This window comes from Vollenhovia emeryi, unplaced genomic scaffold (genome assembly GCF_000949405.1).
Source record: "Vollenhovia emeryi isolate VEMERY1.0 unplaced genomic scaffold, V.emery_V1.0 DF939179.1, whole genome shotgun sequence".
Lineage (NCBI taxonomy): Eukaryota > Metazoa > Arthropoda > Insecta > Hymenoptera > Formicidae > Vollenhovia > Vollenhovia emeryi.
Genome location: NW_011967187.1, coordinates 843,495 through 863,210, shown reverse-complemented (window position 1 = coordinate 863,210; position 19,716 = coordinate 843,495). Strand labels below are relative to the sequence as shown.

General features: G+C 46.3%; 2 protein-coding genes across 7 annotated transcripts in view; both read right to left on the bottom strand.

Annotated features, from left to right (window-relative positions):
- LOC105563225 (adenosine kinase 2) overlaps positions 1 to 1,852 on the bottom strand; it is a 4,862-nt gene extending 3,010 nt beyond the window's left edge. Inside the window, exon 1 of the mRNA XM_012014627.1 lies at positions 1,361 to 1,852. Within this exon, the coding sequence (XP_011870017.1) occupies positions 1,361 to 1,509 (149 nt within the window). The 5' untranslated portion in view covers positions 1,510 to 1,852. The remainder of the gene's footprint in view (positions 1 to 1,360) is intronic.
- Positions 1,853 to 1,947: 95 nt separating this feature from the next.
- LOC105563226 (RNA-binding protein lark) lies at positions 1,948 to 18,077 on the bottom strand. Of its 6 annotated transcripts, XR_001009020.1 has the most exons (8): positions 17,824 to 18,076; positions 16,500 to 16,663; positions 15,856 to 16,401; positions 15,401 to 15,684; positions 12,641 to 12,688; positions 4,891 to 5,033; positions 4,467 to 4,640; positions 1,948 to 2,181 (listed from the first exon to the last, which is right to left on the bottom strand). XR_001009020.1 is itself a non-coding variant. In XM_012014631.1 (6 exons), the coding sequence occupies exons 2-6, from the start codon at positions 16,641 to 16,643 to the stop codon at positions 6,954 to 6,956; spliced, it is 1,047 nt and encodes a 348-aa protein (XP_011870021.1). In that variant the 5' UTR covers positions 16,644 to 16,663; positions 17,824 to 18,077; the 3' UTR covers positions 6,860 to 6,953. The 6 variants fall into 6 exon arrangements, 5 of the variants coding, with proteins under 5 accessions (XP_011870021.1, XP_011870022.1, XP_011870019.1 ...); XM_012014631.1 differs by lacking the exons at positions 1,948 to 2,181; positions 4,467 to 4,640; positions 4,891 to 5,033 and adding an exon at positions 6,860 to 6,978 and having other exon boundaries at positions 17,824 to 18,077; XM_012014632.1 differs by lacking the exons at positions 1,948 to 2,181; positions 4,467 to 4,640; positions 4,891 to 5,033 and adding an exon at positions 6,860 to 6,966.
- Positions 18,078 to 19,716: the final 1,639 nt, after the last annotated feature.

Here is a 19,716-nt window from a genome sequence, read left to right as displayed (position 1 = left end):
AATATTTTTATTACATTGTAAAATACTGGCGCAATATTCGGAAATAATGTAAATCTAGCATTTCCAATATTGGTCCAATATTGTAAGATGGACGCCTTCTCTTATTTAGCCAATGTGTCTATATATTTAACAATATTGATTTAATAATGTGTTAATATTAGACCAATATTTTTATTACATTGTTAAATATTAGCCAATGCACTTCCAATATAAATCTAATATTATATATTTGTTTAATTATTGTTTATTCCATGACCAATATTGAAATGGTCCGCTTTTCGTTGGGACGATATCAGCCAATGCATTTCTAATATGACCAACATTGGACCAATGTTTAGCTACGGTGCTACTAGGGTAGCGACGCAGTCGACGAGCATCGGACTCTTTTGAATCCCCAGCGAACAACGACGATAAAATGATCAATTTGTGCCGGTAAATGGAACGCACCGTTTATCTTACGAAAAGGAACTTCGCAAAGATGAGGGAGATAATTCATATACATATTTCCACATTAGCGATTCACTGGCTCCCCTAGTAGCACAGTGCATTAGCTAAACGTTGGCCCAACACAACCAAATATTGGGCCAATGTTTAGCCAATGTTTGTTCAATGCACTGTGCTACTAGGGTCGTATTCTGAATTCCCTCCTTAAAAGTGGCTCGCAGCCAATCAAGGGCTCGATCATAAATCTTTTCTTCTAGCGTGAACTCGTGAAATGTGGAGGAAACTTTCATTGAAGAATTTCACTACCTAGTCGTCAATGAAATTTCTCACGTTTCACGAATTTTCGCCGGAGGAAAGGATTCATGATCGAGCCCTCATTAAGGCTCATTAGCCGCTTTTATTGATAAAAGAGGGTCCAGAATACGGGACACTGTCTTTTTTTAGCTCGAACGAGAAAAACCGTCCGCGATGTTATTAAGAAAACGTTAAAAACGCGCGCGGCAACCTGCGTATCTCGCAAACGCTCAATTTCGAAGCAGCCGCGCGCGCCGCTCGGTGACGATACCGCGCCGATGAGAATCGACCTTGACGATTACATAACCTCCGTCCTTGCTCCTTCCGCAACGCGGTTAAATCTTATCCGACGTTGTTGGTCGCCCGGGCGGTTTTCAAATTGAAGAAAAGAGATGCGGCACGGGCGCCCGCACGAGCGAGTCTTCGCAGATAATCAAGTCTCGTCGTCTATCGCCGAGAGAGCACACGCGGCATGCGCCGCACATAACCTCAACGTCGACGGGTCGTCCTAACTCTCATAACCTCCGAAAGGAAGGTGAAACCGCCTCCGATTCGCGCGACAAAGAGATAATAATAAAAAAAAAGGAACAGGCAGACGCGAGCAAGGAAATGTCTCACTTACCGTAAATCCTCGGCCATTTGTGGACGATTTCGGTTTCTCGTGCGATCACGAGGGAACGTACGCCGAGGATGGTCCGCTACGATTGCGAGGCGCGCCACCGGTGCTCTCTCCGCTTCTCGCGCGTGGAAACGCGAGAGATCCAATGACATCGGCCGCCCGCGGCCGCTTTGAAGGAGCCGCTTCGCCGCGGAGCAACATTATCGCTAATGTCATCGCGGTGACGCCACGAAACCCGGGGGGAGGGGCCGGGCGTTATCTGAGAACTGTGGAGCGGGACCGCAACTAAGCAGCCTATGTTAATTTGCAATAGCGAACGACGCTGTCATTGAGGGCTATTTCAGTTAACGTATGTAAATCCGCCTCCCGCGTACGCGAATAATCGGAATCTTCGCGGCATTCTCTCGCACTCGATATTCAGACGCGAATATTATCTTAAGTTTGCGCTTCCGAGGAGCGAACCGTAGCGAGACCTAATGACATGCACGTACAAAAACAAGATAACATTTAAGCGCGATACGCTCGTAAAGTTTCTCAACAGCGTTGCGTCGAGAAAAATGCAAACTGACTGAAGAAATAGGGATCAGAAATGAAGCTGTAAGATCGTTTATTCCAGTAACACATAGTTTTGATTGGATTCTCCTGGACTCGTTTTTCTCGATGTCGCACAGTCGAGACTCGTGTAAAAGAAAATCTTTCAATGTGCACGTGACAACTTCGACATCTCAGGTTGACGAGCGACAGGTCTCTTTATTGCTCAATTACACGCTGAATACTTTGCCACTAGACTTGGAAAGTTTATCGTCGAACGGAGCGGCGACATCCTGTAACATATATTTCAACGAGGCTTTATTTGCGGCGCGACTTTGACCCTTCGCGGTAATCCGGTGACGGGACTGGACAATAACGAGCTAGCTTTAAATGTCTTACCTATGGAATCTTACTTACCGTTGCGTGTTTACATCTAAAATAGCTACTAGCGGTAGAATCGCACGAAAATATCAAGCCCTCTCACTGCATACTAAATCGCGATACCAAGAGCGAGAAATCATGTATTTTAATGCAATTGAAACAGTTTAATTCTCTTTCATTCTGTCCCATACAGCACGCATGTCTAAAAGATATCTTTAAGTCGTCTTTTGGATATGTATGTCTAACTTAAAGATGTCTTTTAGACATGCGTGCTGTATGCGATCTTATCTGACGATGAAATATATTGAAGAATTTATTAACGTGTTGAAGAACCTGTGATGCTCGAAACGCGTCCACTACTATTTAACAATGTACATCTTACCATTGAAATATATGTATTTTAATTTTTCTTTATAGCTAGATAGGTCGTTTAAATTAGTAGCCGTTGACCTTAGATTTATTATACAGGGTGTTCCAGAAGGAAAGGTTCATGTTCAGGAAGATGATAGTATCGGTCATTTTAAGTAAAAATGTTCATGTGAATATATGTTCCATTCCCCACTGTTTCCGAGATAGAGCACATTTGGTTGACGTCCCCGTTCAGATAAAACATGGCACGCGTTCTACTTTCACGCAATGTATTGAAAACCTTGAAAAACACTTTATGATCTGGAATTCTGCGTGTAGGAAATCGTCGACAGTATTCAACAGAAACCGTAAATGTACAGCATATCTGCATATTCGACATTTGTGAATATACGAGGCGTTTTGAACGTTTCTACAATGTTAGCACAACAGTCAACAGACGTATAAGAATAAATTCCCGCAGACGTTTATGAGGTTGGACGAGTGTTGGTCTACAACCTTGCTTTCAGTAAGCTGTAAGCCTTAAGTCGTAAGAAATTAATCACAGGTGATAGTGAGGGGAATAAATGCCTGTGATTGCTTAATTTCTCACGGCTTAAGGCTTACAGCTTACTTAAAGCAAGGTTGTAGACCAACACTGAGGCCGGGTTCTACAATAGGTGTAGTAAGCCTTAAGCCGTAAGAAATTGATCAATCACAAGCGATTATTCTCCTCACTTCAGACTGTGAATAATCAATTTTTTACGGCTTAAGGCTTACTACACTTATTATAGATCCGGTCTGAAGGATGAAGTGTACAGGAAAAAGTAAATACACGAAACATTCAAGTAGCTCTATCTCGGAAACAGTGGGGAATGGAACATATATTCATACGAACATTTTTGCTTAAAATGATAGACACTATCACCTCCCAGAATATTGACCTTTCCTCCTGGAACACCTTGCATATAGAGAAAAGTCCTCTATTGTGAGATAGGATTCCAATACGAGATAGCAGGTTTTCAACGTCCATGACAACGATTACACGATCTAACAATCAATTTTCCACTAAACAGATTTTACTCCGAGAACAATAAATTTATCTGTTGGTGGAACCAACAGATGACGCCCATTAATTTAGCAGAAACTCCGCTATCTCACATTTGGAGCCTCTCTCATAATAGGGGACCTTCCTCTATTGAAGAACTTTCGATTCGTAGATTAAAAGCATGTCTTAGATTGAAGGTTTTGACTTCACGGTTCATTGTCATTAAGAGAATACATGACTATAGATTATTCAGTTATACAACAAAGCGTTTACGGACGTGCCTTCAGAGGAAAATCTTTTCTTGTTCTTAGATCCTAAATTTATACATTTTAAGTTAGATCTCGGATACATGCAACTCAAACTCCTCGTATATTGAAAAAAGAAATTTGCCCATGTAGTTTACCGAAGTACATTACCGAATGCAAGTGGTAACACGCTAAAGAAAATTGCAATTAATCTCGGCACGCAATTAAAAAGAAAATGATCTCTCGCTCCTGACCATGATTTAATATAGTTGCAATGAGAAATGAAACGTTTTAAAATCCGTAAAGGTAGTGATATACTAGAACCGCTTCCAATGTAACAGACGAGAAATAAACGGTAAGAAAAACATGAGAATCACTACCGCGCGAATATAAGAGCAATTTCAGTCTCCGAGCAAGATTAAACAGAAACGTACAAACGCGGTCGACGTCACATTCACGGTACTCGTTCGTTAAAAATTGCCCCGGATCAAAAGCGTCCGATATCTCTCGAGATTTTACAGGGATCGCAGCACGGGGAAAGTACTCGCTCTTACGATACCTTCGTGCTCCCGCCTAGCGGAGAGAAACTCTCGAGAATCCGCCCTAGGGCGAGATTCGGTGTGTGTGTTTGTGTCAAGCACATGTCGAGCTCACAGATTTGTCCGGCGCACCCTACGGAAGAAGAGGATTCCTCTCGTAGAGACGGCCTCTCCCTTAAGAAGCGCCGCTTCTCCTAAGAAAGAAAACAGGACTCTCAAAGGCGGGCGGAACACACGGGGTGAATTAACGTGTCGCACGTCTGTTTCTCTTATCTTTATTACTTTTATTGTTTTTTTTTCTTACGCGTGTGATACCGGGGGTTGCTGGAGCCGCGTCTTGGATGCGGTAACGCAACCCCGCCGCTCACTACTCGAGTGTACATCTCTGATTCCACCCTCTCCCGCTCTCCTGCCACGTCGTTACAGGCTGTGATGGACAATTACCTCTCGCTACACCCCACGTCGCTCCTCCGGCCAGACTACTCGCGTCGCTTCTACTTGAAGAAGCCCTCTCTCGTCTCTCGAGCCCGGCTCGCTCCTTCGAGGGTACATCCTTCATGGACGGCGTAGAGGGCTATCATCGCGTCCTATATCACATATCATATTACAATACAGCGTGTTACAATCCCTGCTGTCGCGTTTCTATCGGTTTTGCGCTTTTTGTTTCCGTTTTTTTTTTGCAATGCGGCAACCGACGATGACCGACACGTGTGTGATCGTTTTCTATCACGCGAGATCAAGGGGGTAACCCGTGTGTCCCGACGACGTGCGTCCGTATATTTTTTCCCGTTACATATGTACATGTATTTTTCTCGGGTTGTTGCGCCGACCGTGTCTCTCAAAAATCCGGTGCACGGATCCGATCGGCGATTCACGATCTCCACGTGTCTCAGAGCGAGACCTCCGCCGAGAGGGACTGGGTTATATATTTTTGTTAAATCTTTCTAAGCGCCTGCGAGGGTCTGTGCCGGCGCGTGTCCGAAATGTATCTCAGCGATCTAGCTACAGAGACTGGGCTCGGAACTTGTCATCTCGTTGAGCTTCTCGGCGGCCAGCGTGTCCCGAACCGTTTTGCAACTCGGGCTGCGTGACTTTATTTACAGACGACGTTGACGGCGGCGACGGCGACGGCGACGGCGACGACAGCGGCGACTGCGACGAGGGCGGCGACGAAGCTGACGGCGACGACGGCGACGACGGCGATGACGAAGACGACGACGACGACGACGACGAGCCGGAATCTCGCACGGCCACGTATGGGCTACGAGAGCGAGGCTGCGACCACCGGCAGACCATCGCTATCCGACGACTAGTCCGGCGGCACCGACATTACCGTAAATCCTCGAGAGGCAGTGTACTTGCACTACAGCGATACATCGCGTATCGAATATATCCGACGAAGCTCCCCGGTGTGCGTGACGACTCCATGCTTCCCGAGTCTTTTTCTACTCCCGCACGCGTGTGCTATACGCGCGCGACCTGGTATCGCAGATAGATTTTTCCCCGCGTACCCGCATCAACGAGCCTCGAGCCTCGTCAAGCTACGCCAAGCCTACGTATCGCGGGTCGGGGGTTCACCTAAGCGGGTGCCAGTTGCGGAAGGATAACGCCAAAAAAAAGAAAAAAAAAGAAAGGAAGGGAGTATGAAGTAAGACTGTCTCAAAACCAGTTGTAGGAGAAAGCGTTATTTAAATTTCTTAATATTTCCGAATTTTGATAGTCTCTCCAGCCTTTGTAAAAATATTTTAAAAAAATTGAAAACTCAAGTCCAAGACACATTGGTCCATACCCTGAATCTTCTTTTATCGCTAAAAGTGCCACTAAAATCGGTTTTGGAAGGATTCTCGTTGGATGAGAGAATCTTTCGCGGGTACTCTTACCGATAAAAGAGGATTCAGAGTGTGGGCCATTAATTTTCCGAGGTCTCGATAAATGAACCGGGCTCTTCAAACCGAGCTTCGAATTACGGGATGTACGTTGGTTCTGAGGCATCTTGTGTACGTTTCTCGTCGACGAACATGCGCCAGGGGTCTCCCGATCTCGACGAAACGGTTCCGTGCATTGGTACGGTGAAGCCAAAGTTAACGGGCGTCGACGTACTCGCTATGCACCGATCAAACTCGCAACTCTTGCGACCGAGCCGACGGGAGAAGGTCCGACCTCCTCTCTCGCGTCAACTTAGGGTTTACAGATCGGCCGACCTTTCTCTCTTTTCTTTCCCGGTTTCGGAATAGTCTACGTATTATCGGACAGCAGTTTGCTCACCACATCTCAGTACGGAGAGATGATCGAGTAGCGTGCCTGGTTCTACACGTTCGTGTTCCAAAGTCACTCTGAGAGAGGCCCGCTCGGTTATCTCCGAGGACACTGCGCGAGGTCTCTTAAAGTAACTTTGGAGGGGAAGAGTGACTGCATATAAGCTACAGAACGTGACCGGTCGCCTCTGCCTTGCCGCTCTGGTCGGGTGGAAAAGCGATCTCCAGCCAAGTCCGATTCTGTAGACCTGCTCAACCTCCGAGTCTGCAAGTTTGACTGGCACATAACAATGAATATTACCATGTACATACCGACAAAAAAAATCGGGTTAAGGTATATAAAAAAAAAAGGAATATTTACTCCGTCATCTATTTACATTTACTTTCGCTTGGTACCTCTGGAAGTAGCTTTAACTTTGGCTTTGATCGAAAGTTCGTGTAGGTGAACGAATAATCGCACTACAAATATGTGAATGCAGGCGAAAGAATGGCAAATCTTTCCGTGCTTACGGAACAGGGACAACAAATTAACTGAGAAGGAAGAAGGAAGTTGGCGATCTGTAAAAGTCGCGTCGGCAGATCAAACGTTCGAATCTACAATTGTTTAAATATTAGATGACAAATATATTTTGAGCACAAGATTGAATTTAAGGATCGAAGTACTTCCTTCCTCGTCCCAGTTTGAATTTCAGTCTACAAAACGATACAATCGTTTTCGACGGACAAACTCAGCCTAGTTCGAGAGAGCCAGCCAGAAAGGGGTGAATTCTCAGTCACAATTCAAGGAGACGTCGTTCGCACGTGTTCTGACGTTTATTAAAAAAATGAAAACTTGCAAAAAACACACGTAAGTGAGTCACGTACAAAAAAAGAATGTACAAAACAGGACCTCATCTCGTTACTAACGCGAGAGGGGTGCGTAGCAGGCTTATCGGAATCCGATATTATTTCCCGGCGTTCACTTGGATTAATACGTATAGAGGGAGAATTAGTATTCCACGTCCGTGTATGCGTGATGAAGCGACTTATTCGCGCTATATGCTAGCTCGTGCGCGACCACCTCATCCGCGATGCCAATTGGTCTGAAAACATCAGTCATACAACGAACGATTTCACTTAATGTTCGGTGGATCTCGCTAAGACGGCCCTTAATTTTTTAAGACAGTGCAGAGATAGAGGAAGCAGGGGCCGAATTCGCCATAATCTCGAGACCTTCAGCTTCCGATGCCGCAGGCAGGGAAACAGTCGTGCTGTTTCCCGCGTCTACAACGTCGAAACCTGAATTTTACGAAGCTACAACGCGTCGCGATCCTTGCTTTCGACTACTGAGACTGAAACAAGCAATTACGAAACGGAAGAGGAAAATAAAGAGAAGCAGACACGCCTAAAATTATGATCGTCTTAAAAACGAAGAAGGGAATCGACGTATCAATTTGAGTAGATCGCTTAACATCCGATACGAATGAAATTGTTCGCAAAGTAATAAAATGACATAAACGTGTAAAGATTTTTCGAAGAACTTAATGAGAAATTATAAGATTCTCTCAGTACCTTCAAATTGATTTCTTTGCTTTAAGATCGAGATCTACAGGAAACGACAGCAGAATTCAGAAGCCCCATTACTTCGTAGATTCAAAACGACAAAATGAAACACGCGAAGGATATCTACGGAGTAAAGAGGATGCTACAGAATCATCGAATAATCCTTTTAGACGAGCCGAGAAAATATACAAGTGTCATGAATATGGTACAAAAATTATAGCAATTTCAGACTAAAAAAATGCCTTGAGGCAGTTAACTAAATAACAAAAAGTTCAATTCTTTCTCAATCTTAAATATTGTCGACACAAGAGATTTGACGATGTCAAATTCAAAAACACACAAAATATAAAGCGTGATACTTTCTTATAAAAGTTTATCTACGTTAAAATCGACCCTTGGTGGTCCTCTTGTCAGCGATTCCGGAACATCCTACACGTTTACGCGCGTATGCGAATGCGGATACCCTTTCATCGCGCGATCAATTTAAATTTCCCCACTGGACGTTCACCACGAGGGAACCGTGAAATCCGGGAGCACAGCGACGCGATCGACGCACGATTGCGTGCCCGACAAGCGCGAAAAACGTTACGTCTCACCGTACACGCATCTCGTATTCACTTTTCCCACCCTATCGAGAATAAAATGTGAAAATGAAAGAGGCTCGAGAAGAGTTTGCATAACAGAACTGAGAGGAAAGAAGTGGTCATCGAGACGGGACTGTGCACACGTGAAATAGTCCTCGACATATCATGGAGAGATACTAATTTCTAGTGTTACATTGACGATACAGTGCAACGTCTCTTTAAATCAGGCTGTCTAATCAAGAAACGATTACTCACGTATATGTGCAATTAAGATTGAATAACGAATAATTTGATTAATTAATTTAACCGTGACTCTGATCCAAGTCACTGATGACAAGCTGGTGACTAATTCACCTTCGATCTATATCACTAGGCAAAGTTATTCGACGGTCCATTTACATACACGATTAAAACATATCGTTATTATTAAAGAATTGCACTGTATCGCAATGAAAATACAGAAAGGTAGAAGCGGTTCGAGAGTTTCCCGATGCAGAAAACATCGTAGAACTCTACCTGTGGATCGACAATTAGACTTGTGAAGGGATGGTACAAGGGTGGCAGCAAAGAGATATAGAGAATAACACGAGCGAACACGCCGCGTGCGTTTTTTTAAAACCAGTGCGGAGACGCGCGCGCGACGCGCAGGAAGCCAGCGAAGGGAGCGCGCGTCCGATCGTACGCGATCAAGATTTTCGTGGTGCGACAAGGGAAGGGGTCGGGTTGAGTTTTGGGAACAGTTGTCGTTGTTGCTGGCAAAGAGGTACGTCGCGAGAGAGAAAGAGCGGTCGGTGTGATATAATTAAAGAAACACGCAGTACACGTCGTTTTTTTCTTGTGAATTTCACAAATACATGTTATTACATTTCTCTTATATTCAGCATCAATATTAGCAATATATCGTGTGGTTATAATTTATATAATCTTTAAGAAAAAAAAACACGGTCGGTTCTCAGCAAAAAAAAACAAAAAGCGTAGACGATAGAGAAAGAAAAGCTTACAGCAAGTCTCTACGCACGAACAAAACGGAAGTGCGATTATTACAGACTACAGCACGTCTTTTGTTTTTACGTCAGAGTTAATCCTACGTTAATAAAAAGATTATGTTGGTATACGCTAAGAATAAATGTTCCGCCACTTGGGTTTCCATACAGAATCGGCGCATCCTACCGGGTCTAAGTCCAATTATAACTCTTTTGTTTTTGCAGAGAATGAAATAGCATTGTAAAAACAGTTTTCTACTGTTAGACCCGCATACTACCCCCCCTATTTGGGGAAAGACTTCGGCGAACGCTTCTTTGTTTTTTTTTTCTTTCATTAAGCGCGGTCTACGTCTTCTCGATGCACCTCCGCGAATACGCTAAAGTCGCAGGTCCTTTAATTTACACCTATACGTGCAATTATCCGTGAAAAATTTAAGTGCCACTTGGCGTCGCGTAGACTCAACCGTTATCGAAAAAGGCCTATTTCTCGATTCAAAAATTGACAAGAGTTACCCATAAACTATTCTTTCCCCGCGTTTGTTTGAGGAAATCGCATCACGAATCTACTGAATCAATCCGTAAACGTCTAACTAGAACAAATGCCGAATCTCACTGATACAATGTTTTTTATAAAATAACTTGACGTCTTTAAAATATTAATTGTACTCTACATTTTACAACTGCCATTAAAATTCTGCAGAAAAGTACCATTTTAACGAGTCAGGAATCGAAGAGCGAATAAAGAGAGAGAAAACAAAAGAGCTCGATTCGGGATACGTGGGCGATAGCTCGACAAAATATCTTGAACGCGTTAGATTTTACAATTTTTTTTCCCGCGATGATACACACACTCGCGTTTCACGGATAAGAATTTCATCATTGACTCTGTCATGCGCTTATAAAGGCAGCATACTACCTTTAACGAATAGATGTGTAAATTGGAGAACCTGCGGTTTCAGCGTGTTCGCGAGATACACGAACGATCGTTAAGATGCATCCCCGAGTGTGTGCAAGCGCACGTGCACACGTAAAGCGATAAAGCGATCTGGACTTCCCCGACGGACTAACCGCGAGTACCGCTCTCGGACATCACGAATGCTCGCGCTACTCCCGAACATCCTCGGCGGACATGACGCTGAAGAGGCCTCCCGGGTCTGATCTACCTGCCTTGTACCGTCTATCTCTGACGCGCGACGACGCAGTCGCGTGAAGGGGGTCGACGGCCGACAACGGCGAGTCACGAGTTCTCTGCCCAACGTGCGCCGATTACAGTGGTATCACGCAGTGACGCCGAGCGATTGTTACCCTCTTCCAGCGGTTCCCGCGGGTAGATAGGTCCGTAACGGGCGCGATCACGGTTGTCCGATTGCGCAGCGGAGGGGTGGATGCGATCATCGTCACAGAAAACCCGAGAACGATTCGACCGCTGCGGGGATACGACCCCACCGGGACGCTCGTCGATCCTGAATCTTTTTTTTTTCCTCGTAAATTGCAAGAATTCATGCTCGAGCCCTCGGGTCCAAGCGAGTGGATTTTGAGGGAGGAAACGACGCTACCTGCCGCGAGGATCGAGAAGTGTTCGCGGTGGGGCCGCATCCCCCTGCTGACACGTCGAAGATACCTGACTTTATACAAATGTATGACGAAGGGAAGGGTGCGAAGTGGTCAAAGTGACGATAAGAGACACGAAAGGATCGATAAGCCGGGAGTCTCGGTGGGAGATACGAAGGATTCGTCGGATGGTAATTTCTGCGTGCCTCTGCTAGTTTCGGCTGGCTATACTTGCTTTGCTCTATCTTTGTGTTTCGGGAGGTTTATTTTTTTTCCGTCTAAATAGATCGCATTGCGGGTAGAGCGCTTGTTTCTCATAGAGCGGGCGGCAGATCTTCACGCGTGCAGTTCGCAAGACGGCCAAGAGTATCTCGGTTCCGAGGCTTCCTGCTAGCGACAGAGACCCGACGGACAGACGACCGACAGAGACCGATCCGAGCCCGACGCGACGATTTAGTATGGTGCGAACCGGCGCGACGGCGATGGCCCTCGTAATCCCGGTCTGGTAATCAAAATTATGTCACGTCAGTCACGAGATCGGTAATGCGGATCAAAGCACGGGACAGATAGATTGTAAATGTTAAAAAGGTATCTGCGTGGTACGAGAGAAAACAGAAGACAGAGAAATGTAGAGTAACAGAGCACGTACGTAGAGTGAAATATCGTAAATAGTAATGAGAGAAGGGGGGGGGGGGAGAAAGATGAAAAAAAAATCAAGAAAAGGGGGAGCGGACATACAGCTCGGAGTATACCTCGTTTTTCTCGCTAAACCTTTTTACCGAATCTTTCGTTTTACAAGAGGAATTATTCGGGTTAAAATTCTTCGTATCCTTCGGGCGCTCTTCTTTACGAAAGATCGCGTTTCGAAAATATCATTGCGATTGTTTGATCAGCGGAACGAGGTGAAGTGTTTTGTTTTTTCGACCGCGTGTTCTCGATCTATGTAAATTTCATGCCACTAATCAGCGGACTCGTCGTATGGAATAAAGTAACGGAGCATTCCAAGATGCATTGACAATAATGAAGATTTATAGTTCGCTTTCCGTATGCTACAGATTCTCAATACTGTCAGTACAGTTTGGAAGCTATTCTATGACAAGAGCGACAAAATGACATCATCGAGGCGATGATCTTTATCTTCTTAAGGCGCAAAGGCGTTGGCTCGGCACGATCGTGACATAAAGAAGAGGGCGGCTCAGTACAGTTTCTAAATCTCGCGGCATGAGGATTTCGTTTCGGGCGTGGTAATTATGACCCAGTGGCACTTCACTCTACTTACCTACGCTCTTCAAACGAATCTCGGCTGAAGTCCTCGTACATGCCTCTACTATAACAGCGGTATAATAAATAATCGAATCTACCAATGAGATCAGATCAACATATACCATAATACTGGCTCCCTTGTCCAAGGCTTAACTTTGTGAATTAGTCCCTGTATATACATATATTCACGTGCAAGATTCGCGTGCCTCGCCTAATATGACTGTCGACTTGGGATCGGGACGGAGAAATGTTTTTTTCGTGCCTATTACGCTACCTCGAAAGTCCGGGGACAAGAATTGTAGTAGACGAGGTGGTAATACGCAGGTTGAGTTATCAAGCGTGCTGTGAAATTTGCTATACCTCTGTTACGTCGAACACACACACGCACACATGCACGCCCGCGGGCGTGTACGTGCGAAGAAAAAAATTTTGAGCGTTCACCGAAAAGTGGACTCGACGAACCTTCGACGATACACGATTCGTTCGCAGACACGAGCGCAGAAACGAAATGGATGATTAAACAACTACAAAAAAACCTACGACAGCGAAGTGCAAACACAGCTATTTGTACTAATTCGCTATCTGTACAACTCGACCGTGAAGTGGAGAGCCGATGAGGATAATGTAGGATGTGTGGCTAGTCATATGAGGCAGGCAGCGGTAGACTGGATTTTTAACCCATGCGACTTGTCAATATCACAGCTTCTCGCAAGGAAAAAAAAAACCAACAAGAGTAGTATCATAAAAAATAAGAGCCACTTGCAGCCCAGGCTGGGATAATATGGGGTAATGAGGTTGGTAACGTGCAACAACAAATTCAAAGTATTTAGAAAAACTGAGAAATTCAATCAATTCTGTTTTCTATTTGACGTTTTGCGAATGGATTTACATACATGAAAAGCTTTGAACCTCGTGAGTAGAAGTCAACTTCAAGAGCTATGGACTGCAATTTTGAAAAGCACGGAAAAACTCGGGGAATCTCTTCGCGACATTTTTGTCACCATTTGCCTTCTCGCGGAACTGCGATTCGAACGTAGGACAATTTTCCAGCTAATGACTTAGTAAGATAATTTTCGTTTGCTACCAATTTCAAGCGTATGTGAATCTATCTGCTGATACAAATTGAAAATTTTCTATTCAACGTAATTGTCTAATGCAAAATAACAACAGCGATTGTTGCGAATTAAAAAATTTAATCTGATATTACAACTGCAAAATATGTACCGCACAAGGAAACAAATCTACAACATTTGATCGATGTTAAAAAAAAGAAAGAAAGAAAAATATATTCGGCGATTCACTTAATTTGAGAATACTTTTAATGCCATCAACATAATATTCTTGTTAAATTTGACGCCAGTAGTTGCTTTTTTACTATCAGAGAAATAGTATGAGATTGGAAATAATAAAAGAAATAGTGTTTGCGCATCGGAGAGATTGAATCGAATTCCAATCGAATCGATGTTACAAGCTTATGTTCGTAAGTGTGCGACTGGACTTGGAAAGATTGACGGGAGACGCCGATATAAACTTACTGATCCAAATCGTCTGGAGAGCTGGTTTCTACTTACGACACGTTTCAAAGACAATCGATTCGATGCGTCATTCCAAAATCGCGCCAGCCCTGTTTGTTTTTTCTTTCTTTTCTCTATCTACAGCGTACGAGAGTTTTGTTTAAAATTGCCGAGCGCATCCTGGCTCGCGGTAGTGCGATCAAGAAATTCTAATTCGCATTCCTTAGGTACGTTTCTTCATCCCAGGCCTCCGCGCCACTCCCGGCTGAGTGATGTACGTAATAGGGAGCGCTTGAAACACAAAGGATTCAGTGAGAGACATACAGGCCAATTTCGCAGTTAATGCCATGGAACAAGAGAGTCTATGAATTAGGACATCCCTAGAAGAGCAGTCGACATGTTCAAGGAACAATCAGTCGAGACCCGGAAAAAGATATTCGAATATACCATGGGACGCAGACGACGTAGGCGGCCTGCTATTGTATTTCTGACGCGGGTTTTGCTGTTGCAGCGACAAGAACGAGGCGTGACTACTCGCTAACAAAATGAGTCAAAGACTTACTCTTGTACGACTTGAACGCTGACCCGGGACTGTCTCTCTAGGGTTGCCCGCGTTCATGGACAAAGATGGTACGCCTGAGGTGCACTGAAATTTAGAATGTACAGAAACGTCCAAGCGTCATATAATTAACATTTCACTACGACGGAGTCTGCACTCATGTGGGCATCGGGTCGACACTGGTACGTGTGTAAAAGTATTAAAAGTCTTAAAATCTCAAGTACGAGAAAAGTAATATTTGCATTAGATGATAACGATCATGCGTTGTGCCGCGCGGTAACATTGTCAGAGAGGACAAATTCCGTTAAACATACGACGATAGAAAAGAAGACAGAAGTGATAAAAATAGAGAGATAGAGAGAAACAGAGAAAGAGAGTGAGGGGTGGCGGTACATTTAACAAAAAAACGACGAAAAGGACAGAGGTTTATAGTGAAGTGAAAATTGTAAATTTCGCGGTCGGCTTATCCACAACTTAACATTCGCTATTTCGTGGGAATAAAACAAACAAAAATAAGGAAAGATATACTGTAAGGAGATACAAGCTGAAATCTATATAAGAGAAAGAAAAATGTGCAACAGACTAGAACAAATGTCGACGAATCACCGAAACCCCAATTCGCATGAGCTGTTAATCCAGCCTGGAACGTTCACAATGTTAAGTCGGACGAATGGGCAGTCGGGTACGCCGGGTACCTACTCACCTGAACCGGCCGTTGTTGCCACTTGGAGGGGGCGATCGGCGGCTGAACATGCCATACTCGTTGCCACGGGAGAAGCCAGTGTCACGCATGGATCCCATACCTAGAGGAGGCATAGGAGGCATTGGGTCTCGTCTTGGTGGTAGAGATGGCATTGTCATTGGTGGAAAGTCTAGCCCGCACATGGTTGAACCCATGTCACTAGGCGCTGTCATACCCGTAAACCGCCTCTCGTAGAGATCCCTGGTGTCGTCGAAGCCGCGCCTGTCGTAGTAGCTTTCGTAATCCTGTTAACAGACGGAAAAAGACGGGAAAATTAATACGAGCAAGTCTTTTTTTTCCCCCCGCATACCATCACCCCACGCTACTCATCGACGCGACAGCCATTGATAGCGTGGACGATTCGAGCACACGGCGTATAATGTGTCAAGATGTTGACGGGAAGAACAGAAACTTACCCCAAAGCGGCCACCACCCATTAGCCGGTCCCGTAGGAACGGTGGTGGCGGCGGCGGAGGATATGGATCACGCCCGAACATTCGGTCTCTGTATCCGTTTCTATCTGGTCCACCACCCATTCCGCCCTTGGGACACTCCTTGGACCAGTGACCGCCTCGTCCGCATCGATAGCACTGCTCCGGGTCGCCCATGCCTGGCCTCTGTCGAACTCGACTAGTAGAGATCTGGACCTTCATCGGTTGCCCGTCCACGATTTGTCCGTTCAGCTCCTTGATGGCGTCGTTGACGTCGCCGGTCGCTTCAAGATGAACGAAACCGTAGTTCCTCACGATGTCGCACTCGACGACGGTGCCGTACTTGGCGAACAGTTCGCGCACCTGCGGCGCCTTGGTGTTGTCTGTGAGATTGCCCACAAAGATCTTGGTCGTGGGGGTGTTGGGCCCCTTGCGACTCTTGGCAGCCTCGCATTTTATCGGCTGCCCATGGACCATGTGCCCATTCAGATTTTGTATCGCATTACGGCCTGCTTCCTCATTCTCCATATGCTGCGCGAACAAACGCCGTCGTTATCAATCTTGATAAGTTCTACCGCCCGATTCTATCTGATCAAAGTATATTCGATTCGGTTGACACCGGCACTTACCACAAAGCCATAATTCTTTACCACGTCGCATTCCACGACCTTCCCGTACTTCTCGAACAGTGGCTTTATGTCCGCGTTCGAGGTCTTGTCGGCTAAATTACCAATGAAGATTTTAAACGTGCCAACGCTGCTAAAACCCGGCATTTTGCGGCTCGTGCAAGAACCTAACGGTCACAAACGTGTCACATGTAAGAACAGAAATACTCCCCCTCGTTCTCTTCCACGCAGTTTACAAGAAATTCGAAGGACAAATATAAAAAAATATATATACATTTCAGCTTAGAACTATCTCGCTCGTCATTTTCTCCTCTACGCATTCACCCAAATATTCCCCGAGAGACACGCGGTAAAATTCGTTCACCTTAAAAATACATTTAAAAAAAAAAGAACCACAATTATACCGCAATTGAGCCCATCTCGCGCTTGTTAGTTCTCTCCTACGAATTTACCAAAATATTCAACATTTCTCCCCCAAGAGATACGCGGTAAAACTCGCCCATCTTATCGCGATACGATGACTAATATCGGAACTGACAAGTTACACTGCGACTTCGCGTGACGTAGACAATTTGTTTTCCGCAACAGATAATCTTAAGCGAACATTGAAGTGCGGTTTCATTCGATTATCCGTTCGACGTGTCTCGCGCCGCCAATCCATTTGGCGTGCTCGTCCCCCCCCCCCTCCTCCCCCGCCATTTCACTCCGACGTAGACTCCGGCCGGCGTTTACAGACGCCCGCGCCGCACGGCGTCGCGTTCGCTAGAGCGAGGCACTGCCGGAGGAGGCCGGTTTAACCAACCGGCGAGCGTGCGCCTCGACGCCGCGGTCCCCTCGTCCGCGGGAGCTAAACGGATCTGATTAGCCGCGCGATATACGCGCCGCGGCAACTCGGCGATCGTGCGCGAGCACCGTCGGAATTGAATCTCAAGGTTACCCGCCCCCGAGACGCCGACTAAAGAACTGGTGTTGTATTATTTATTTCTCGAAACGGAGCCTTCCGCTCGCGACTCGCGCGCGAACGACCTTTGGCACGATGGCGCCCTTCCCGCGGCCAATCGAAAGGAAATGAGAGTGACGCGGCGATTGTTTGACTTCGATCCCGACGCTTCCCTTTCCACCATCTTGCCCCACGATCCCCTGGCGATTAATTCACGCGTAGCGCGCGCGCGCGCGCGACTCTAGAGCGCGTCTCCGCGGCTTCTACGAGCGCGTACCGCGATATCAGACTCGCTCGTATATACCGGGCCCTCCCCTTCTTCGTCCAAGGACGCCGCGCGGCGACGAGATCGTCGCGGCGATCTTCCGCCGCCGTGAAAGTACGTACCTGCGTCAAGCGCTCTTTGCGGCTCTACCGTGTCGGCGTGCGAGCGGATATTCTACAGTGGATCCGCGCGGAGTCGGCGAGAACGCACGCGATCGCGTAGGATGCGACGGAGACGACGAACGGAGCCTCGCCTAGCCTAGCCTCGTCGTTGGTGGACGCGTAGCAGCAGAACGATATCCGCAGCACACCGCACGCACTGAGAAAACGCGACGTTAGTAATGGCGTCCCGATCGCCGCGTCGCACGGAGCCGCCAGCGGTCGCGTCGCGCGTTCCGCAACCTATCGCGCGCCTGCCGGCGACGCGGCGATAGGCGCAGCCGGAGCGGCGCGGGCCAATAGGGAGCGCCGCTCGGCCGAGCGTCGCCGAAGTCGGGCGAGCCGACGGCGAACGGAGCCGGTTGAGCGCGGGAGAATCCCAACTGCGCTCCCCCCTCCCCCCTCCCGGCGGCGTTCCCCGCTGCCGCCTACAGCGAATCGTTCAATCGGAAACGCCGCGCTCTCTCTCGTGCGCGCGGAACGGAGCAGGAAGGAAAGAGCGAGCTTAAAGCCTACGGCACACGATACGATTTTTCCGTAAGGAATCCAGTAGGAAAAATAGTATCGTGTGCCGTTGGCTTAAATCCTGATTGGCTCTCGTAAGGAATTCAGTAGGAAAAATAGTATCGTGTGCCGTTGGCTTTAAATCAGGTGACTTAGGCCGGTATTCATAGTCTGTTCTTATATTTAAGATCGTCTTAAGTATACTCTTAATGTGTTTTTAACCAATCACAGAGCCGTATTAGGCTCTTAAGACAATACTTAAGACGATTTTGAAATAAGAATCGACTATGAATACCGGCCTTAAGGCTAAATCCTGATTGGCTCTCGTAAGCAATTCAGTATCAAAAAAGGTATCGTATGCCGTTGGCTTAACTGGAACGTTTCTTTCTGTCTGCTTACAAATTTTTGCACTTGATATCTTTGCCTTCTTTCTCTCCAATCCGAACACATGAATGCAAAAGCACTTGGAAATGTTTCTAATTTTTGCAATTGAAAGTTTATTTCGTTAAAATTAGATCCCAAACAAATGAAAGCTCAACGATTTAGCGAATATCGACATGCAGTGTACGGACTGTTTATTCACGATAATACTCTACTTGAACGCTCGATATTTTTAGGAATAACGTCGGCGTACGACGGGGCACCTTCATCCGCCGCTTTATTCATGCCGAATTTTCATGAAGCCGGCCGAAAAACAGCGAGTCATTTCCTCGATTATCATTTTCCGGGTTCGCAAAAGGAACAAGGCTATGAATTTTTAAAGCGCATCAGGCTGCAAAGCAGAAAATTTCTGAAACGTTTCTATACGTGTAATCAGCCGACGCCTAATAAAATTTGTACGGCAAAAACGGTACCCGAACTTCGCCGTCCGTTAAATCGAACTCGAGCCGTTGCTACGATCGAATCGAGCGGACGCGTTATTTTCCGAGCGATGTCATTGGTGGTCGGCCAAAAGTCGCGGATTACGCGGCACTTTTCTCGCAAAACAATGCGCAATAATTGGAATCTTGCCGAAAGGCGCTTGCGGCGCGTTACGCGGTATTATTAACTTCGGTGAAACGCACAGGAGATGCGACGCGACGCCCGCCGTTCGTCGCGCCGGGATTTAAGGATCCGTCCGACACGAGGCGTCTCTACTCTCGAAGGTCGCGAGCGATACGAGGTGCGGGCCGGGCGGTGGAAAATTACCGCGACGAAGCTTGAGCGTGTGGGAGCGACAAAGGCGGACGGCAGATCGCGTCGGGCGCGAGGAGGGCGTCGTCCCTCGTCGATAATTTCATTCTCGCCGCAGGAAACGCGAATCATCGTGATTTGCAGGTTGCCCCCCCCCCCTCCAGAGTTCGAATCCAAATA

Bases quoted from the DNA above. Each gene is read 5' to 3' on its own strand.
- LOC105563226 (XM_012014629.1), bottom strand. From the start codon at position 16,643: ATGCCGGGTTTTAGCAGCGTTGGCACGTTTAAAATCTTCATTGGTAAT. The intron at 12,689-15,400 runs GTGAGTAGGTAC...CCGCTGTTATAG, and splicing joins GGCAACAACGGCCGGTTCAG to TAGAGGCATGTACGAGGACT. The intron at 7,784-12,640 runs GTAAGTAGAGTG...TGATGTTTTCAG, and splicing joins GATTCGTTTGAAGAGCGTAG to ACCAATTGGCATCGCGGATG.